The 22,460-nt window shown below is 41.9% G+C and overlaps 1 protein-coding gene and 1 long non-coding RNA gene across 3 annotated transcripts in view; one reads left to right on the forward strand and one right to left on the reverse strand.

Annotated features, from left to right (window-relative positions):
- Positions 1–22,460, reverse strand: part of ADAM12 (ADAM metallopeptidase domain 12) — a 679,455-nt gene that overhangs the window by 37,711 nt on the left and 619,284 nt on the right. Inside the window, exons 17-20 of the mRNA XM_077258380.1 lie at positions 14,319–14,396; positions 7,988–8,096; positions 7,319–7,454; positions 1,252–1,354 (exon numbers count right to left, since the gene is read on the reverse strand). Of these exons, the coding sequence (XP_077114495.1) occupies positions 1,252–1,354; positions 7,319–7,454; positions 7,988–8,096; positions 14,319–14,396 (426 nt within the window). The remainder of the gene's footprint in view (positions 1–1,251; positions 1,355–7,318; positions 7,455–7,987; positions 8,097–14,318; positions 14,397–22,460) is intronic.
- On the forward strand, positions 7,549–22,296 carry LOC143769651 (uncharacterized). 2 transcript variants are annotated; one of them, XR_013214439.1, is made up of 3 exons: positions 7,550–7,598; positions 9,927–10,053; positions 21,948–22,296. It is a non-coding gene; the product is annotated as an uncharacterized LOC143769651 (long non-coding RNA). The 2 variants fall into 2 exon arrangements; XR_013214440.1 differs by lacking the exon at positions 9,927–10,053 and having other exon boundaries at positions 7,549–7,598.

The raw sequence follows: 22,460 nt of genomic DNA on the forward strand, positions 1-22,460 counted from the left end.
TACATGCCTATGAGGGTGTTGCGTTCAGGTCAATAGACCCACGTCCATGTCCATGAATCACGTGGACATGTGACTGCAGCATTAAATATAGTCATGCTCTTATGATAATGAGGACCCATAAAACAGCTGCCGGGTGGCAGAGGCATAAATTCTTACATGCAAGTCTGTACAACTTTCATTGACTTCTTTGCGGACAAACCCGCAAAATCACGCAGCCAATATCAATATCAATCCCCCCAGAAAAAAACATTTTTGAAATACGTATGGACTTGAACATTCTTATATAGTTTTCTGCCGCATGGCCACGTTTCAGTTGCCCGTTACATGGGACCATAGCAATTTTTTTTTCTGATCGGCTTTGCTTGCCCTATTTTGCCCTTCGGGGCAAACAGCAGGAGAGCAGAAGATGATACGTAGGCCAAAATAGATATAAAAATAAAAAGACTTTATTGGAATAATATACAAAACAACAAGTGAAAAGGTGGATACGACCACAGTGCATATGTACAATCAGAAAAAACGGGATTGGTAGACCATGGCTATTACGCAATAAATACTATTAATCCCATGATAGGAATGCAATCATGCATATGGATACACACGAATATGAATCATACTGAAGGCCCCTGATACATAAATGAATAGGTGTACAGGCCTATACTAGGTCTAAAGAAGTACCACCAGCGAATCAGTAAAAATAGTATAGCATACCCAAATATCAGTGTAATGGATCGCCAGGGACGGTCACCAAAGGGGCACAACAGGAAGCCAGCGGTCACACATCACCCCGACGCCCGTTTCGGCAAAGCCTTCGTCATCCCGTTTTTTCTGATTGTACATATGCACTGTGGTCGTATCCACCTTTTCACTTGTTGTTTTGTATATTATTCCAATAAAGTCTTTTTATTTTTATATCTATTTTGGCCTACGTATCATCTTCTGCTCTCCTGCTGTTTGCCCCGTATGTAATTGATGATTGGTCTGTAACTTGTCCTATTTTGTGACATTAGGATTATGTGCATTTCTGAAGAGATGACTTGAGATTTAAAATGTTGCTTAAATTTTTGTTGGGTCTTTTTTATGTTTCCTATTTTGCTCTTGTAGATTGTCAGCAGCAGTTTGGTAGGATGATCAGCATCACACTATTACATTTATATAACGCCTCCAGAAGTTGGATTATTTTACTTTTATAGACCGCCGCCGGTATATTACATGACGCACATCAGCAATAAGTATGGAGGTCACACTCACCTCCTGGACCTGCAAGGACTTGCTCAGCAGTTGTTTGCACAGCTTTGTGCTATATTCTTCATTAGCTTCATTTGGGCGGCCGGCTCTTGATGGACTCGCTGACCTGCAATATAAATAATTGAATGCAACACAGAAGAGCTTCACTCCGGGAATGGCACAGTGAAGGGTCTCTTCATTTTTATTCACCCTCGCAAACAACGGGAGTAAAAAATGATCAAATACTCTTGCAGGACTGAAAATAAATATTGATTTTTATTTTTTTTTTTGGAAGCCACTAGCCTGGTAAATTAGCTTCTGCAATCTGTGGAAATAACACCCAAGAGACCGATCTAATGAATCCAGGGCCTGAACAATAACCGTCTCAAAAATGGAGGCGACAGATCAGTTGACTAGGCTTTCTTCAAGGGTTAGCTGGGAATATCGCTGGAACCGTGCAAACTATATTTTTGCAGGTTTTTTTTGCTACAAATTTATCGAATATGGCATGCCATTCGTCAGTGGATGGCACAGTGACCGATGTTATTGATTAGGGCTGTTGAAATGGCAATTCACACAAAAATAAATTGCAGCGTGCCCTATTATTTCAAGTCTATTAGAAAAAAAAATCGGATCCTGTATGGATCATCCGTGCTGCATCTGAATTTTACAGATATATTTCTATTACTGACCTAGAAAACAGCATTTCACCTAGAAAATGTTATTTACTGCAGATGTAAAAACAGATACCTTACGGATGTCAAAAATGGACATACGGATGGTGCGCAATGACAATACGGATGAAAATTGCCCTTTTTTAATGTAAATCGGACAATTTTTCAAGCGCTCGCCTGAACCCAGCCTTAATGTGGTGGCAAATATTATTCGAAATTCAATTTCAAGCTCGGACTCGGTTTGAGGAAAAAATCGGACACGTACGCGGCCCCATAGAATAACATTGATCCAAGTGCGATCTGATGTTTTGTCGGATTGCATTTGGACCGAAAATACTACACTCATCTGCACTTACCTTCTCGTTCATTGATGAGTCTGATCTGGGGTCTGGTTAATTCAAGGGTCTGATTATTTTGAGGGGTCTGATATGGAGTAATATGTATGGGTAAATTCAGGAGTGTGATTATTTTATTAATTCAGAGATCTGATTAATATGGAGTTCTGATTTGGGGTCTGATTAGGGATCTGATCTGGGGTTTGATTATCTTGAAGTTTATTCTTGGGTCTGATTAATTCTGGGGTCTGATTAATATAGAGTTTTGATCTTGGGACTGATTAATTTAGGGGTCAGGTCAGATCTCTGATCAAATGGGTGGTTTGGAACATTTAAATGTGGAACATCGCGGTGTGCGGAACTTGTACATCTGAATATTTAGGAAATATAAATGTGTCTGCTTGATGCTCGTAAGTGGTAATCTCTTGAGATTTCAGGGACTGCTGACATATTTTTTCCTTAGGAATGGTTGGAAATCTCATTGTGGAAAAATATACTTGTTCTGATTCAGCAGAACAGTTCTATGACGCGCCAATTATTTTTTAATTTATATCTAACCCTTAATGGCAATAAACAACGTAGATCAGGATTTTTTTTTTTTTTTTTCATATGTTGTTACCTTTAGTTATTAAAATTATATTACATCAGTTTTATTTTCAGGCTGGATGTAATTTTGGTGTGTATCTAGGGTCCGGCCTCATATATCAGCACAGGTACACGTATTTCCTCTTTATGTGTCCTCATTTTCTGTAGACAGTTTCCTCTGCCCTCCCTGAGACTGCACATGCTTTCTCCCCCTCTCCACATTTTGGAGATCTGTGTTCAACCTTCAACCTGCTACTATCTCTAAGGCCGGAGACACACTGCTGCGAGATGCGGCCGAGTCTCGCTGGTTAAAAGCAAGCTGTGGCACCGGCACTCCAGAGCGGAGCGTGCAGCTCCATGTATTGCTATGCAGCTGCACGCTCCGCTCCGGAGTGCAGGTGCCACAGCTTGCTTTTAACCAGCGAGACTCGGCCGTATCTCGCAGCAGTGTGTCTCCGGCCTAATACTGAGAAAAGTGAGGGGAAAGCAGAGAGAGTCATCAGAAGCAGGAGATCTGACATATTTGTGATATTTTTGTAAATTACTCAGCTAAATCAAGTACAGACGCTCTGCAGCAAGAAAATGGTAGCTTTACTTTGCATTTAAGAAGCGAATGAACAATAAAAAATAGTCTGTGCGATGGTGCACATAGCCTGGAAAGGGAACCTGACAGCTGATTCACATTGCCAAAGCCATGGGAAGTATAAATTAGAGTCTGGCTCCATCATTTCAGTGGGTATGTTTTCCCCTGATCGGCTCCCCTAGAGTAATTGGTTTCTTCCAATATGTATGTGAGTGTATCTGTCACTCAAAGGGATCAGGTCAGGGAGAAGCGCTGATGACCAACCTCTTGGATTAGTCACTTGGGCAGCAAGGTCCCCTGCTGACCAATGATGTCCCAGATGTGCTTGATGGGAGACAAGTCTGGAGACGCAGCAGGCCATGGTCGCCATTTAGGCTACGCAGGCTGCTCAGTGCAATCTGTATGGCAGAACAATCCTCAGACAACCATTACTATCCTCATTGATAGCAGCCGAGGCTGTAAGTGCCACTCATACTCCATACTGAATAAATTGAGATGTTTTGAAAATTTACTGTCCATTTTTTCATCATTTGCATATCAGTAGCACGTCTACTCATCCTGTGATTTCCATCAATCGCCAAGTTTTCCTTCTTGGTGTTGCAATGTGAATGTTGAGGAGTGTCTGACCCTCACTTTACCCACCTGACACTTTTATCGTGGTCACCCCTCCCCCCATATGGTTCACGCAGCATGAATCAGCTGTCAGGTTCTTATCTGATCCAGCCATTCATTTTAGCACCATGGACATAAACACTGTTTTTAATCTATGCTTGCTTTCCTTGAATGGAAACATTCTTATTCACATCCTGAAGCCTTTGTAGCTTCCACCAAATCTTTCCATTCACTGACAGCGGAATTAAAGGATCTTCCAAATAGTGAGAAATTTCTACCCAAAGAATTCAGCAAAAGGTGGAACGCGGGAGAACAGGTGGTGGACACGATGCAGGCACACCCAAGCTCCGAAGCCCGAGTGTGGCCAAAATCCTATTTTAAGAAGACACAATTTTAATCAGTGTCCCAAAATATACCAAATGGCACTTCTAAATAGCAAATACAACGCAAAAGGGGTGGTGAAGTATACCACCACCTAAATGAGGGGCGGTGAAGTATACCACCACCTAAATGAAGCGAACCATCAATATTAAAATTAATTATTTTTTATTGAAACATTTTTAAAAAATTGTATAGAAAGCCACATATCCATTATACACAAAAACATACCCCAAAGAGGGCAACACTGGCAGATCAATTAATATCAAATAACATACAATTATACTTCAATATGTGTTTGTGCATCCAACTAGTCACTTATGGGATACAAAATATGCATTCACATATGAATTACAATATCAACCAGTTCACCAAGTGCTGAAAGCATCCTTTTTGTTGATTTGGCAAATAATCCATAAGAAGCATAATCCGGAAGAAGCAAAAGGGCAAGACGCGCGTCGGGGTGCAGAGGTTCACTGGCAGACCACGGACATCACATTTTTTTCACCAACTAAGGAGGTAATGTCACTCATGCACTTTCAATACAGATCTTTTTGAATAGGTTACTTTACTTTATCTCCTATGTTTGAAGCATGCATTGTTCAAATGTTTGCACTGGGATATAGTGTGGACATATAGGTATATATATGGATTACTTGCCAAATCAACAAAAAGGATGCTTTCAGCACTTGGTGAACCGGTTGATATTGTAATTCATATGTGAATGCATATTTTGTATCCCATAAGTGACTAGTTGGATTCACAAACACTTATTTAAGTATACGGTAATTGAATGTTAGTTGATATTAATTGATCTGCCAGTGTTGCCCTCTTTGGGGTATGTTTTTATATATAATGGATATGTGGCTTTTTATACAATTTTTTAAATTTTTTTTCAATAAAAAATAATTAATTTTAATATTGATGGTTTGCTTTGTTTAGCTGTTGGTATACTTCACCGCCTCTTTTGAGTTATATTACATAAGAAGACACCAGTATTATGAATGGCACTTGGTAGGTGGAGCCCTCCTGCAGACGGAGTATCACCTCTTACAAGAAAATCTGTTATGACATGTTGCTTCGCGCTGCATAAAATGTGCCTAGAAGCTTGCCTTCTGTGCCGTCTCCCTGAAATCTGCTGTAATTTAATTATCGTTTTTTAATTACTATTTATTCTACAATTGCTCCTACTTTATTTTTTCTAATTTAGTATTAAAGTGGTCCTATTACTTGCCATAAATATATACACTGCTAAAAACAATAAAGGGAACACTAAAATACCACATCCTAGGTATCACTGAATGAAATATTCCAGCTGCATATGTTTATTCATTACATTACATTACATTATTTATTATATCCAACTTTAGTGGAAATGCCTCAAGAGTCAAGACAAGGAAATGATGCTCAGTAGTGTGTGGCCTCCACGTGCCTGTATGAAATGCCTACAATGCTTGGGCATGCTCCTGATGAGGTGGCAGATGTTTTCCTGGGGGATCTCCTCCCAGACCTGGATTAAAGCATCAGTCAACTCCTGGACAGTCTGTGGTGCAATGTGGCATGGGTGGATGGAATGAGACAAGATGTCCCAGATGTGCCTGATTGAATTCAGGTCTGGGGAACGGGTGGGCCAGTCCATCAATGCCTTCATCATGCAGGGACCGCTAACACACTTCAGTCACATGAGGTCTGGCATTGTCAAGCATCAGAAGGAACCCAAGGCCTACTGCGTCTGCATATAGTCTCACAAGGGTTCTGAGAATTTCATCTCGGTACCTAATAGCAGTCAGGCTACCTCTGGTGAGCACATGAAGGGCTCTGCGGCCTCCAAAGAAATGCCTCCCCGCACCATTATTGACACACGGCCAAACCGGTCATGCTGGAGGATGTTGCAGGCAGCAGATGGCTCTCCACGGCATCTCCAGACTCTGTCACATCTGTCACATGTGCTCAGTGTGAACCTGCTCTCATTTGTGAAGAGCACAGGGTGCCAATGTCCAATCTACTAATATTGGTGTTTTCTGGCAAATACCAATCGCCCTGCACGGTATTGGGCTGTAAGTACAACACCCACTTATGGACGACAGGCCCTCATAGCACCCTCATAAAGTCTTTTTCTGACAGTTTGTGGATGTTAATGGTCTCATAAAGGTCATTTTGCAGGGCTCTGACACTGCTCCACCTGTTACTCCTTGCACAGAGGAGGTAGCGGTCCTGATGCTGGGTTATTGCCCTCCTATGCCCCTTCCATGTCTTCTGGTGTACTGGCCTGTCTCCTGGTATCTGCTGCAGGTTCTGGACATTGTGCTGTCAGACACAGCTACACTTATTGCCACAGCTCGCATTGATGTGCCAACCTGGATGAGCTACCTGAGCAACTTATGTGGGTTGTAGACCCACCTCATGCTACTGTACAGTATCTCGAGAGGTGAGATCAATGACAAATTGCAAAAGTGACCAAAACAACAGCCAAAAAGCGTGAGAACAGAGAAATGATCCGTGGTCACCCCCTGCAGAACCACTCCTTTATAAGGGTTGTCTTGCTAATTGCCGATCATTTCTAACTGTTGTCTGTTCCATTTGCACAACAGCAGGAGAAATTGATTCACAATCAGTGTTGCTTCACAAATGGACATGTTTATTTCACAGTGTGATTGACTTGGAGCTACATTGCGTTGTTAAAGTGTTCCCTTTATTTTTTTGAGCAGTGTATATTTCTACCTGGTGCAAATGTGCAACTGTAGCACATAAAGGCACAGTATAGGCTAGTATATTTCTATGGGTGCCATATTACAACACGGTCCCGAATATTATGTGCAAGCATGAGGCCTAATACTTCAGACCTAAAGCAGTTCAGTTACTACAATATTTTTTACAATGCAACAATTTTGGAAAGAATTAACCCATCCATTGTGGTCACTTACCTTAATTTTTCAATGGTGGTCTTCTTATTTGCAAAAATCCATCTAAATACAGTCCTTCTTTTGAGGTATATAATAAAGGTGATAGCCGTTATGAAGACGATTGTCACCAACACACCAGTCACTAAACTTCTTTTATCTGTAAAACAGGGGTGACACATTTAGCGACATATAGCATCAACATCTCCCAACAGAGTATCACAAAATCATGTTTTGCTTTTTTTTTTTTTCGAAGCAGAAAATCTTGTGCCTGACTTACCCGAGGATAGTCGCATGAGGAAAGGTAAGGAGAACATATCTGTAAGTAGTCATTAAAGGGAAGCTGTCATTAGATTCATACAGCCCAAATTTTGGGTAGCATGAATCTGAACCTGACTGCGGTACTGCAGCCCGGTACTGTATTTTTGTCTCTGAAATGTTTCAGAAAAAAACATAGTTTGAAGAGCCGGCCGGGAACCATTGGGAGAGACTTGACTAGTCCAGTGTGGACACCAGCCGGCTGCACCGCTCCGTTGATTAACAGGTCTCTACTTATTTATGGGAAAGACCTATGTAGAGCGGGGTGGAGAGAAGGCAGCTAGGGACCCTTCCTATGGAACCTACTAATTCCGATTGGGTCCATCCACCAAAATCTACTGTCCATGTACAAACGATAGCACAAAAGTCACAAACCTGAAGCTCTCATAGGTCCGCTATCCACACTACCACCATAGCCTGGCATGTCACAGTACGGAGGCGCCCATTCAGCTTCACAGTGACAATTCTTCTTATTATTGCAAACCTTGAAAATGCAAAAAATCTATATTAATATTAATTCATGCGAGTGTAGAATTTCAATGGAACACATTCAGAACTGTTGCTTATGCCGTATCAGATCCCAAACCTTTGCAGATTGCCTTCTCCTTCTGTAGACAGACAGTCAGGGATTGAGGAGGCCTCTGGTAGCTCTGTCCCTCAAACTCCACCAAATTTTGGTGTAGATTTTCTTTTGGATTCTTCACTATGGACTGCTTAAAATAAACCTCCCCCATTATACGCACCAGCACCCACGGTGTAATAACACTACCCTGATTCCCCGCCGGTCTCTGTCTCACCGTCCTCCAGTGATAAAGTGTTGTCACTGGTCACAAGCTTCAGCCGTCACATGTAACAGCGCACCGTCCTGTGAGGTCTAAAACCAGCAGAAGATCAGGCTAGCATCACTACAGAAGTGTCAGGGGATGGATGTATATAATATATATTTTAATTTAGGGAGTTGGCAACAAAAAATGCAATAAAATTTGCCTAAAATCCTCAGTATTTCTTGCAGTTTTGCCACTTTGGATTCATCTGTGACTTCCTTTGGATTTGGGTTGAAAATTTTGCAGCAAATCCGGAACATATGAACCTACTGTAATCATGCTGAAGAACAGTCTCACTAAGGCGTTATTCAGACATCTGTGCTTAATATAAATATTCTCCATGTTTTTACTCATTGAAAATTTACATTTGTGGCCCATTAAAGTGAATGGGTCCATGGAAAAAATGGATAACACCCAGAAACCATCTATGTGTCACCTGAGTGCTGTCCGTTTTTTATTGATCAAGGCCCCATTCTTATGCTAGTTTTTCCACACACGATTGTTATCTGTGCTTTTCACGGATAGAACTCGTACTTGTTATAGTCTATGGAGCTGTTCACATGTTTGTGTATTTTTAAGGAACTGTTTTGATCCCATATATCCTCAGTAAAATTTCAGTAGTCTGCGACCAGTAGCTAATTCCAACTCTCGGCATATCCTGGGAGCTGTAAGTTAAAGGCCAACTTTGGAGTTTTTTTTTATTGCCCTTTCTGTAATGTATGTGTAGTAAGATACTTACCGGTTGCTGTTTTCTACCGTTTCCATCACTGCACCGTGCCTCTGCGGCAACAGGTGACCACAGCTCTTTGCTCTTTCTTACCGGCTCAAACCCCAGATGATTAATTCCTTTCTTAATGTTAGCCTTGTTCGGAGTCTCATAGATTTACATTGAGAAAATGAATTGTGGTCCACGCAGAAGACGTTGTGTGAGCCGGATGGTCACAGTGGCAGACATATGATTCAGAAGAGTATCGGAGCAGCGCTTGAAACGGCAGAAGACGGCAACCACTACTCATTGTAATGCACTTACTGTACACACACTGCTAACTGCTAAAGGTTGAGGCAAAAATAAAACGCCAGAGTGGCTCTTTAACAGCTGGACGGGTGCAGGTTGCAGACCATTTTGTTGATCGTGATCCACTTCTCAGGCTACAGACAGTGACTTTTCTAATATCGTTATCTAGTGTCGGAATTATTCATCTGCGTTTTACATTTAGACTTTTCTGCCTTTGAAGTAAAATTATAATGTTAGAACATTGAAATGTTAATGAAAAATTTGCTCAAGAAAATGAATCTAGCCTAGAATGTAATTTAAAACCTATATTTGATCACTTCTGCCTGTGATGCAAATACCTAATTTGTGAGCCTGAGCACAACCTTAAAGGGAAGGTATCACCTGTGTTATTTTTAATAGTTTAAACCAGATACTGGCACATATCCTTCTTTTTTTCATTCTGTTTTATTTATTTTTTTTTTTTTTTTCTGTACAGTACTCTTGCGGTTGCGGTTAACAGCATTTATACATGCTTTATAGAAGCCACATGGACCACAGGAACCTGTAGAATGGAGATGTTCATGCTTATTCTATGATGTGTAGAGGTCATTGTACAAGAGGAGGTGAGTTGTGACTACTGGATCCTGTGTTATCTATTGTATATAGAGGTGTTATCAGTCATTGTACAGGAGGAGGAGGTGAGTTGTGACATCACCTATTGTGAATGGTGGATCCTGTGTTATCTACTGTATATAGAGGTGTTATCAGTCATTTTACAGGAGGAGGAGGTGAGCTGTGACATCACCTATTGTGAATGGAGGATCCTGTGTTATCTATTGTATATAGAGGTGGTAATAGTCATTGTACAGGAGGTGGTGAGCTGTGACATCACCTATTGTGAATGGTGGATCCTGTGATATCTACTGTATATAGAGATGTTATCATTCATTGTACAGGAGGAGGAGGTGAGCTGTGACATCACCTATTGTGAATGGTGGATCCTGTGTTATCTGCTGTATATAGAGGTGTTTCCAGTCATTTTACAGAAGGAGGAGGAGGTGAGCTGTGACATCACCTATTGTGAATGGTGGATCCTGTGTTATCTACTGTATATAGAGGTGTTATCAGTCATTGTACAGGAGGAGGAGGAGGTGAGTTGTGACATCACCTATTGTGAATGGTGGATCCTGTGTTTTCTACTGTATATAGAGGTTATCAGTCATTGTACAGGAGGAGGAGGTGAGCTGTGATGTCACCTATTGTGAATGGTGGATCCTGTGTTATCCACTGTATATAGAGGTGTTATCAGTTATTGTACAGGAGGAGGTGAGCTGTGACATCACCTATTGTGAATGGTGGATCCTGTGTTACCTACTGTATATAGAGGTGTTATCAGTCATTGTACAGGAGGAGGAGGTGAGCTGTGACATCACCTATTGTGAATGGTGGATCCTGTGTTATCTACTGTATATAGAGGTGTTATCAGTCATTGTACAGGAGGAGGAGGAGGTGAGCTGTGACATCACCTATTGTGAATGGTGGATCCTGTGTTATCTACTGTATATAGAGGTTATCAGTCATTGTACAGTAGGAGGAGGTGAGCTGTGCCATCACCTATTGTGAATGGTGGATCCTGTGTTATCTACTGTATATAGAGGTGTTATCAGTCATTGTACAGGAGGAGGAGGTGAGTTGTGACATCACCTATTGTGAATTGTGGATCCTGTGTTATCTACTGTATATAGAGGTTATCAGTCATTGTACAGGAGGAGGAGGTGAGCTGTGATGTCACCTATTGTGAATGGTGGATCCTGTGTTATCTACTGTATATAGAGGTGTTATCAGTCATTGTACAGGAGGAGGAGGTGAGCTGTGACATCACCAATTGTGAATGGTGGATCCTGTGTTATCTACTGTATATAGAGGTTATCAGTCATTGTACAGGAGGAGGAGGTGAGCTGTGATGTCACCTATTGTTAATGGTGGATCCTGTGTTATCTACTGTATATAGAGGTGTTATCAGTCATTGTACAGGAGGAGGAGGTGAGTTGTGACATCATCTATTGTGAATGGTGGATCCTGTGTTATCTACTGTATATAGAGGTGTTATCAGTCATTGTACAGGAGGAGGTGAGCTGTGACATCACATATTGTGAATGGTGGATCCTGTGTTATCTACTGTATATAGAGATGTTATCAGTCATTGTACAGGAGGAGGAGGTGAGCTGTGACATCACCTATTGTGAATGGTGGATCCTGTGTTATCTACTGTATATAGAGGTGTTATCAGTCATTGTACAGGAGGAGGTGAGCTGTGACATCACATATTGTGAATGGTGGATCCTGTGTTATCTACTGTATATAGAGATGTTATCAGTCATTGTACAGGAGGAGGAGGTGAGCTGTGACATCACCTAGTGTGAATGGTGGATCCTGTGTTACCTACTGTATATAGAGGTGTTATCAGTCATTGTACAGGAGGAGGAGCTGAGCTGTGACATCACATATTGTGAATGGTGGATCCTGTGTTATCTACTGTATATAGAGGAGTTATCAGTCATTGTACAGGAGGAGGTGAGATGTGACATCACATATTGTGAATGGTGGATCCTGAGGTGTCTAGTGTATATAGAGGTCTTATCAGTCATTGTACAGGAGGAGGAGGTGAGCTGTGACATCACCTATTGTGAATGGTGGATCCTGTGTTATCTACTGTATATAGAGATGTTATTAGTCATTGTACAGGAGGAGGAGGTGAGCTGTGACATCACCTAGTGTGAATGGTGGATCCTGTGTTACCTACTGTATATAGAGGTGTTATCAGTCATTGTACAGGAGGAGGATCTGAGCTGTGACATCACATATTGTGAATGGTGGATCCTGAGGTGTCTAGTGTATATAGAGGTCTTATCAGTCATTGTACAGGAGGAGGAGGTGAGCTGTGACATCACCTATTGTGAATGGTGGATCCTGTGTTATCTATTGTATATAGAGGTGGTATCAGTCATTGTAGAGGAGGAGGAGGTGAGCTGTGACATCACATATTGTGAATGGTGGATCCTGAGGTGTCTACTGTATATAGAGGTCTTATCAGTCATTGTACAGGAGGAGGAGGAGGTGAGCTGTGACATCACCTATTGTGAATGGTGGATCCTGTGTTATCTATTGTATATAGAGGTGGTATCAGTCATTGTAGAGGAGGAGAAGGTGATGCATTGCGTCAGACCATTGGGACACATTCTGGCACTAGGTCTTGGGCTCTGACCTGTGGTGCTCTGCCATGTTTTATGTATGATATGATTTCTATGCATAAACTATCAATACGATTTTTATAGACAAATTTCACTTTTTGTTCTTTGCCGATTTCCTCCTATTAATACAATACATAACGTCTTGTTTACCGTTTCTTTCTTTCCTGGTACTCTGCAGTAAGCTCTCCTTACTATAGTTTAGCATTTATGCAAAAAGGAACATCTAAATTGAGAGTAAAATATGAATTTCCAAAATATACGCTACATGCCATGATGAGAAATTTGCTTCAAAGTCAACCAAGACAGTGTGGTGCTCACCTGCTCAGCATGTGGTCCCTGAAATGACTTTTAAGTTATTTTCTCCATATTTATTTATTAGCTATATGGAACGCTATTCCACTTTTCTATTACTCAAACATATTCAACTATTCCGTTTAATCCGGTATTTAATGCACGCGCTTCATTTCACGCAAAAGCATTTTAATACCTTGGAGTAAATGCTGTATTCATTCTGTTTGTGTGTATGGACCTTCATCCTCACCGGGAACGAGAAGAACTAGACCTGAAAAGAACTTAAGTATGGGTATAAATTGAAGCTCCTGGGTCCTTATGTAAAATCTATACTAGGGGCCCTATCAATCAGAAAGGTTTGGGGTATTAGAGAAAACTGGACCCAGGAGAAAAACAGGCAAACTCCATGCAAGTTCCAACCCAACAATGTTGACCATTGATCCACCGTTCTGTCCACCTGTAACTTGTAGACCATATGGTAGAACCATTAGTGTTGGCGACAAGAAATGTTTTCCTTTGGCCACCCTATGGTAAAGAGGTTGTCTCACTTAAGATAGGGTTGTAAATTCTGATGAACTATATAATGAAGACAATATGCTTGCTATTGAGCGAGAGGAGGTCTAGTTGATGGTGTAACATGAAGCTCTTGGATACCAATGCAAAATCTCTAACTTTGCCCCAAGGTAGCAAAAGTCCTAATTAGTGTTCTTCCATGGACCAAAGGTACCTATTGGTACCCTAGGCTTCGGGATTATGGTGTAACTGCAACCCATGTTCCCACAATAGTTACGCCCTTTGAGGCTAGTCTTTGTTGGTCATAATTTCTCTAGAAGGCAGCTGCATTATTAGCAAACAAAGCGGAATATTAGACAATGGGTCATGAAAAAAAGCCCATTTGTCCTTGTTGGCAAAACCTGGCACCATAATAAGTTTGGCCTCGGCTTTGGGCACCCTCTCGTCTACGTATGCCCTGCTCCTCCTATAGAGAAGCTTCATAGGAGACTCAAGGGCATACACTCTCAAAGAGTTTTGGAGAATGAAAAGATAAGCTGTAGAAAAAAGAAAATGCAACCAGCTCCATTATGAGAGTGTAACTTCTTATCAGCATCCATATTAGCATTATATGGAAATTATCGTGTTGTAGCAGTGCGAGCCCTTCCATTGTCACGTTATCATTTCATTACTCGGCTCCAGTTAATCATTTGCTTATAATAGCCAAATGTGATAAGTGAGTGTGTCCCATGATTAAATGTGCAGAGAAACATTGCTATCATTCAGCGGGCACCACTTTCCAATTATCCGTCCATCCTGCCAAACATCTAAAAACCCTGGATTGGAAAACTTACTCCGTGTCCGTGGCATTTAACTGCACAGTCGTGGACGCCAAATACGCTGATGTTCTGACACTGGCGATTGAGACAGATCTAAAGGGAAAGGAAAAGGCAATGAAAATGTAATACGAGATCAGAAATCTAGTTGTCTTTAATATGAAAAATTGTGGCATACGTAGCGTAAATAGTGGTGAACCATCAAGCTCCAAAGAGGAGGCCCTTCCGTTGGACACTACATCACCTTTTTGCACCTGGTACGTGGGTTGACTCAGCACACTGTTAGGATCTGTGTTGGGGGAATCTCTGCAAAGGTTCTCACCACCCCTAAAATCAAAGTTGGCTATACACATTTGGTAATCGATTTCAGCAGGACCATCTGATAATCTAATGTCCATGGAGGACTCCTAACTTTCTTCTAGGTCCAGGTGTTTAGGTTTGGGCAGCTGGATTTCAACATGCCCAATCTTTTAAGCTGCCTCCCACAAGATCAGTACATTCATTCACTGCTGCTGCCAATATTTCCTTAATCTGTATAGTATATGCTGTCAATATTGAAGACCTTCATCACATGCACCTTTTTAAGGGAACCTGTCAGCAGAGTTTTGTGGTTAAAGCAATATTTACTATTATGCAGAAAGTTAATAAAGGACAAGCGCTTTTTGGCAAATTACGTACCAGGAGTCATCTGGGTGACGCTAAAGGACAAAAGAGTCATCGACATTCATGCCCAGTCCACCTGAATTGACATCACACCAAGCTTCTGACGTCACCATTGGCTAAGCCAAAATCATCCTCTGGGATGTCAAAGAGGAATCAAGGAGAACCCCATGACTTCTCGGATCATGAGCACCGCCTAGATGACTTCTGTCAATCAAAGAGGAATCAAGGAGGACCCCATGACTTCTCGGATCATGAGCACCATCTAGATGACTTCTGTCAATCAAAGAGGAATCAAGGAGGACCCCATGACTTCTCGGATCATGAGCACCACCTAGATGACTTCTGGCAATCAAAGAGGAATCAAGGAGGACACTATGACGTCTAGCAGCACTGGAAACTCCTTTATTTATGTGGAAAAAATGGTGGCAGAAGAGAAAATATGACAAATGTATGATGAAGATACTTAACCACAGAAAGGACCATAGAGGACGGGGAAACACCGTCCCAGACCAAAGGGCCCAGACCACCTTGGTTTCATTCCCTTGCTATAAGTTGGTAAGACCCTGTGTGTGGCTCCCTTCTGTAAAAGAACTGCATTGTTAGCAAACAGTGGGTAATTGGCCCAAAGGTGGGAAGGGGAAGCAATCATCATGCCTTTCTGCCCGGTGTTGGGTTATAATAAGGGCTTACTTTGATTACGACTATTCTGTCCCCTCTCTCCTGAATTAAGGGCAGACCAACCAGAGCCACAGAAGACTGGGCAAACCTCTCAGGCTCTTGCAAATATTCCTTGAAAGTGAAGTTTGCAAACGGTTACTCCTGCAGAGGGTCCACCACGGAAGAAGCGTGGCTATGGGAAAAAGTTTTCAGCAATGCGGTTCCTGTACCATGTGTATTATACTCGAGCCAGGACTGATTTATGATGATATACACCATTTTATGTGATCATTATTTGGAAAAATCTTAGCTGGGGTATCATAAAAAGGCAAAAGTTATTCCTGTACAAATCTAATCTTCTAGACTCTGTTCCTGCGACTGTAAAAATGATACCACCAACCACGCTAATGCTTACCCATCATTTGCTGGCAGAGGAAATCAATTCTAAGTGCCAATAGGCCTTGGACAATCCTCTGTGCAGACCTCAAACACCAACTACCATGTAAAAATCAGCATTTTTAATGTTCCTAGCTTGCAGACCAAAATATTTGGCAGGGCATGTAGAAGTCTTAAAGGAATACTCCAGTTATTCTTATACACTGTGCTATGCCTAGTCCAGGGGGACTCGAGGGGGACGCAGTATGACACAAGATTTCATGACACACCAAAGACAGAATCCCATATCATGCACTGCCCTCTCAGGCCCCACACTAGGCATATCACAGTGTACCAGTTCTTGCTTGGAATGTTCCTTTTACAGGGGTTATTTTCAACCTCACAATTGCTTAAAGGCTGTTATGAGTTGTTTTAAAAGTAATTTACAATTTTGTAGAATAAAAACAATCCTTTTCTTAATTATTTGCTTCCATGTGACCCCCCCTCTGTGCTGCTATTTGTATGTCTGGACATAATCAGTCTCCTTCCCCATCTTGCAGCTCATAATTTAGTCCCTTCTCATCAATACTATGAATAAGATATTTAATGGCATGATATTTACAAGTGAATTCACCAATAAATGGACATAGAGGCATCAAGGATGAGCGAACCCACGGAAGTTGAACTTGACCCCAAATCCAATAGAAGTCAATGGGGACCCAACCGTTTGTACTATAAAATGGCTGTGAAGTGGTCGTAGTAAGGGCTTTGGGGCTGCAAAAGGAAGCAAAATGGGGGTAAGAGCAGGACAATTGCCCTGCAAACAAATGTGGAAAGAAGATAGCTGCGGGCTGATCTTAATAGGCTGGGAAGGGGCCATGGATATTGGCCTCCTTCCAGATTAATAACACCAGACTTCAGTCCACCAGCCTTCAACCGCCCCAGAAATGGCATATCCATTAGAGGCCCCAATTATGGCGCTTAACCTTGGCTCTTCCCGTTTGCACTTGTGCGTTGTTAAGCGGGGCAATGGTTTATGGGGTTGATGTCGGCTTTGTAATGTCAACTGACATCAAGCCCATAGGTTAGTAATGGAGAGGTGTCTATCAGACACCCTCATTACTAAACCAATAAGTTAAAATAAAAAATACACACAGGAATAAACTTTTTTTTTTAATAAAGAATCCCCCACACATTCCCTGGTTTAACCATTTATTAACATAAACATAAAAAATCAAAGTAGTCCTCACCTGTCCGCTGTTAATCCATGATGACGTCCCGAGGCAATCGCCGGCTCTGTTACATCCACTGAGCTTAGCGTGAAGACAAAGCTGCAGTGACGAGCGGTGATGTAATTAAGGTTACCGCAGGTCACAGGCGACGGTTCTCACGGTAAGCTCTGTGTGACCCGGCCTATGACCTGCAGTAACCTTACTTCATAGCAGTCACCTGAGTTCATAGCAGCTGGTTCTCATGCTGCACAATGCCAGCGCCAGACTGATGAGCGACTGCAGTTTGGCACTCGGCACTCCGGCACTCACCAGTTCAGTATTCGAGCTACCGTGAGACCCGCGGTCACTTGCGGTCATTTCTCAGGGGCGTAACGTCATCTCCTGTGAGAAATGACCTTGCGTAACCTCTGCAGTCTCTTTCTTGCTGTCACTTCATTGCTGTGAGCCATGACCACGAGATCGAGGCTTCACAGGTTACTACCGGTCATGTATCTTGGACGCAACATCATCGCCCATGGGAAACAATCTCAAATAACCTCTGCAGTCTTGTTCCCGCACTCAAGGCTCATGGACTATGACCAATACCTGATACTGCAATTACCTGGTCAGAAGTGCCCACTAGATGAAATGCGGACCTCTTCAGCACTAGAATTCAGAAGTCAATTCATATCCAGTCCCTGAAACTCACCAACGCCCAGTTCAGGATATCAATTTAAACTAATAATACTGTAAGAGTCTATTATCACAACACATGAATGTGACCAAACATAGCGATAGCCAATTCCACTGTAATGTAGACATGAACAAACCTAGGGGGAGTTTATTTAGTATCCAAAGCCCCACCCCTGAGTAACTCAGGCGAAAACATTGCAGCAGATTTATTCAGCTAAACGATCCGGAATTCTGCCTCAATTTGTGTGAAAAAAACGGTGTACATGCCTTTCTTCAGATGTATTAGGCAAGTGTTGTGGCTTAGATTAACAGTATCCTGGTTTGATGAAAAGTCCCTAAAATTAGCCACATTGCACAAAATTTTGGCAAAAGAAATTGCACTATTAATAAATTCATCAAGCTAATCTATATATATAATTGTCTAAGGGTCACTTCCGTCTGTCTGTCTGTCACGGATATTCATTGGTCGCGGCCTCTGTCTGTCATGGAATCCAAGTTGCTGATTGGTCTCGCCAGCTGCGTGTCATGGCTGCCACAACCAATCAGCGACGGCCACAGTCCGATTAGTCCCTCCCTACTCCCCTGCAGTCAGTGCCCGGCGCCTGCTCCATACTCCCCACAGTCACCGCTCACACAGGGTTAATGCCAGCGGTAACGGACCACGTTATGCCGCGGGTAACTCACTCCGTTACCGCCGCTATTAACCCTGTGTGACCAAGTTTTTACTATTGATGCTGCCTATGCAGCGTCAATAGTAAAACATCTAATGTTAAAAATAATACAAAAAAATAAATAATCATTATATACTCACCTTCCGCCGCCTTTCCCGCTCCTCGCGATGCTGCGGTGACCGGTCCATGCAAGCGTCAGGTTCCGTTGGCAAGGATGGTCTGCGAGAAGGGCCTGCCATGACGTCACGGTCATGTGACCGTGACGTCATCACACCCTGGGACCGGAAGCTGCCGCCTGCACCGCACACAGGCGACAGAACTACAAGGGGCCCCTCGGAAGGTGAGTATATGTTTATTTTTTATTTTTTAACCTGTGACATACGTGGCTGGGCAATATACTACGTCACTGGGCAATATACTACGTATGTTGCTGTGCAATATACTACGTGGCTCTGTGCTGTATACTACCTCACTGGGCAATATACTACGTGGCTGGGCAATATACAGTGGGGCAAAAAAGTATTTAGTCAGTCAGCAATAGTGCAAGTTCCACCACTTAAAAAGATGAGAGGCGTCTGTAATTTACATCATAGGTAGACCTCAACTATGGGAGACAAACTGAGAAAAAAAAATACAGAAAATCACATTGTCTGTTTTTTTATCATTTTATTTGCATATTATGGTGGAAAATAAGTATTTGGTCAGAAACAAACAATCAAGATTTCTGGCTCTCCCAGACCTGTAACTTCTTCTTTAAGAGTCTTCTCTTTCCTCCACTCATTACCTGGAGTAATGGCACCTGTTTAAACTTGTTATCAGTATAAAAAGACACCTGTGCACACCCTCAAACAGTCTGACTCCAAACTCCACTATGGTGAAGACCAAAGAGCTGTCAAAGGACACCAGAAACAAAATTGTAGCCCTGCACCAGGCTGGGAAGACTGAATCTGCAATAGCCAACCAGCTTGGAGTGAAGAAATCAACAGTGGGAGCAATAATTAGAAAATGGAAGACATTCAAGACCACTGATAATCTCCCTCGATCTGGGGCTCCACGCAAAATCCCACCCCGTGGGGTCAGAATGATCACAAGAACGGTGAGCAAAAATCCCAGAACCACGCGGGGGGACCTAGTGAATGAACTGCAGAGAGCTGGGACCAATGTAACAAGGCCTACCATAAGTAACACACTACGCCACCATGGACTCAGATCCTGCAGTGCCAGACGTGTCCCACTGCTTAAGCCAGTACATGTCCGGGCCCGTCTGAAGTTTGCTAGAGAGCATTTGGATGATCCAGAGGAGTTTTGGGAGAATGTCCTATGGTCTGATGAAACCAAACTGGAACTGTTTGGTAGAAACACAACTTGTCGTGTTTGGAGGAAAAAGAATACTGAGTTGCATCCATCAAACACCATACCTACTGTAAAGCATGGTGGTGGAAACATCATGCTTTGGGGCTGTTTCTCTGCAAAGGGGCCAGGACGACTGATCCGGGTACATGAAAGAATGAATGGGGCCATGTATCGTGAGATTTTGAGTGCAAACCTCCTTCCATCAGCAAGGGCATTGAAGATGAAACGTGGCTGGGTCTTTCAACATGACAATGATCCAAAGCACACCGCCAGGGCAACGAAGGAGTGGCTTCGTAAGAAGCATTTCAAGGTCCTGGAGTGGCCTAGCCAGTCTCCAGATCTCAACCCTATAGAAAACCTTTGGAGGGAGTTGAAAGTCAGTGTTGCCAAGCGAAAAGCCAAAAACATCACTGCTCTAGAGGAGATCTGCATGGAGGAATGGGCCAACATACCAACAACAGTGTGTGGCAACCTTGTGAAGACTTACAGAAAACGTTTGACCTCTGTCATTGCCAACAAAGGATGTATTACAAAGTATTGAGATGAAATTTTGTTTCTGACCAAATACTTATTTTCCACCAGAATATGCAAATAAAATGATAAAAAAACAGACAATGTGATTTTCTGAATTTTTTTTTCTCAGTTTGTCTCCCATAGTTGAGGTCTACCTATGATGTAAATTACAGACGCCTCTCATCTTTTTAAGTGGTGGAACTTGCACTATTGCTGACTGACTAAATACTTTTTTGCCCCACTGTACTATGTGGCCATGCATATTCTAGAATACCCGATGCGTTAGAATCGGGCCACCATCTAGTCACGTTAATAAGTGCCTAAATAATTGTGTAATATTAAATGTAAACCACTAAATCACCCTAGACTTGCAGGTTTATTAGATAAACATAAAGTCACCCAAGACCTCTATGGATAATGTATACCAATCCTGTGGGACATCAGGCACAGTATGTGCTAATCTCTAAGTCACTCTAGACCACCAGGGATATTATGGGAATGCTGTTACTTAAGGCTCTCATACACATTAGACTAAAGTTGGCTGAACCCGTCGATATCGGAGGGATAGGTCAAAAGTCCAACTTATATCGGGGCCTCTTGACTATTCCCCAACAATTTAAAATGGCCGATTCTTTTTTTTACTACGCGAATTAGAGAACATAGGAGCACTCGGCCAAGTAGGGAGAGATAGCTGTCGGCCAAATGACCATTTGACAGTTATCTAGTATAGTCTTTACATCTCAAACCATCTTATATAAAAATGTGTGAGGCAGTTCCATGTAGAAAGTTGACGAAGGGAGTATAATTGGACTTTGCCATCTCCTTAGTAGGCAAACCTGGTCAGGGACGATGACATTGTATGTGTTATTGTACTTGTAGTCTTTATTGCTCATGTGTCCTGAAGTAGTTTAGTAAATAGTTAAAGACTTGACATTCATGGATCTTTAGTAATGTTGAAAAAGGTTCACGGCTAGAGATACAGTAAAACATACATGCAGAATTACCAGCTTTAAAGTCTGCATAAGCTATACCATTGAAAAACCAACCAATATTCCTATTGCCAAAGGTATCGGGCTGAAAAGAAATGCATATCAATAGATAAACTAAAAAAGAAAAGTAAATGGTGCTACAAAATATTTCATGCCCCCAGAGGAAGCTGGGTGAAACATACAGCTACACACCTAACAGGGCTCCACATTATTATTATGCAAGTTTGTATCCTATATTCTTTTTATAGATGTATATACTAACCACGAATATATTGCAATAGGTATAGGATAATACCAATGATATACTATCTATAGCCATGGGTAATTTGTTGTTAGCCCTCATTGAATTATTCTGCACTTTAATTAATTTCCTGTGTATTTTATATTTAATAAACGTTGGATACATTTGTGAGATATTGTGTAGCACCATTTATTTTTCTTTTTTTGGTTTATTCATAAGCTATACCTGTAGAAGAGTGGTCCATACAGAGTTAATTATCTTGGCACGGCTGCTTTATTTAGATACAGCAGGCACAACTGTGTGCCCGGATTATCCGGCAGGCCGGTCTGAGCAAGTCTCCACATTAGAGCGTGAACAATGTCTTAGTTTTGTCTAAAATGATCGCATTTTATGCTCAGCGGAGAAAAGAATCCAAGAAAACATCCATTCCGAAAGACAGATAATGCCCATGAAAAATGCATCCCGGCAGAAAGAAATAAACGTCTTCAAAAGAAAATAAAAGGAACGTGGAAATGATGCATCAACTTCACCCATGTAACAAATCTCTGTTAAAACTTCAAGTTCGCAAAGTGAATATTTATAGCGGATCTGTCACCAGAATTCGCTGCCTTCTTATATCAGACAAAATTCCACAAAAAATATTGTGATATTTGGCGACGAGGGGTGATCAGAAAATACACCGGACACATAATTTATGAGTCCAGCGTATTCACGAGTTGAGCAATTTACCCAAATTTCCAGCCACCTAGAGTGGTGAGGTGCAGTTGGACAGTTTTCTATAGTTCACTTTTTTT

The sequence above is a fragment of the Ranitomeya variabilis genome, chromosome 4 (assembly GCF_051348905.1).
Source record: "Ranitomeya variabilis isolate aRanVar5 chromosome 4, aRanVar5.hap1, whole genome shotgun sequence".
NCBI classification, from domain to species: domain Eukaryota; kingdom Metazoa; phylum Chordata; class Amphibia; order Anura; family Dendrobatidae; genus Ranitomeya; species Ranitomeya variabilis.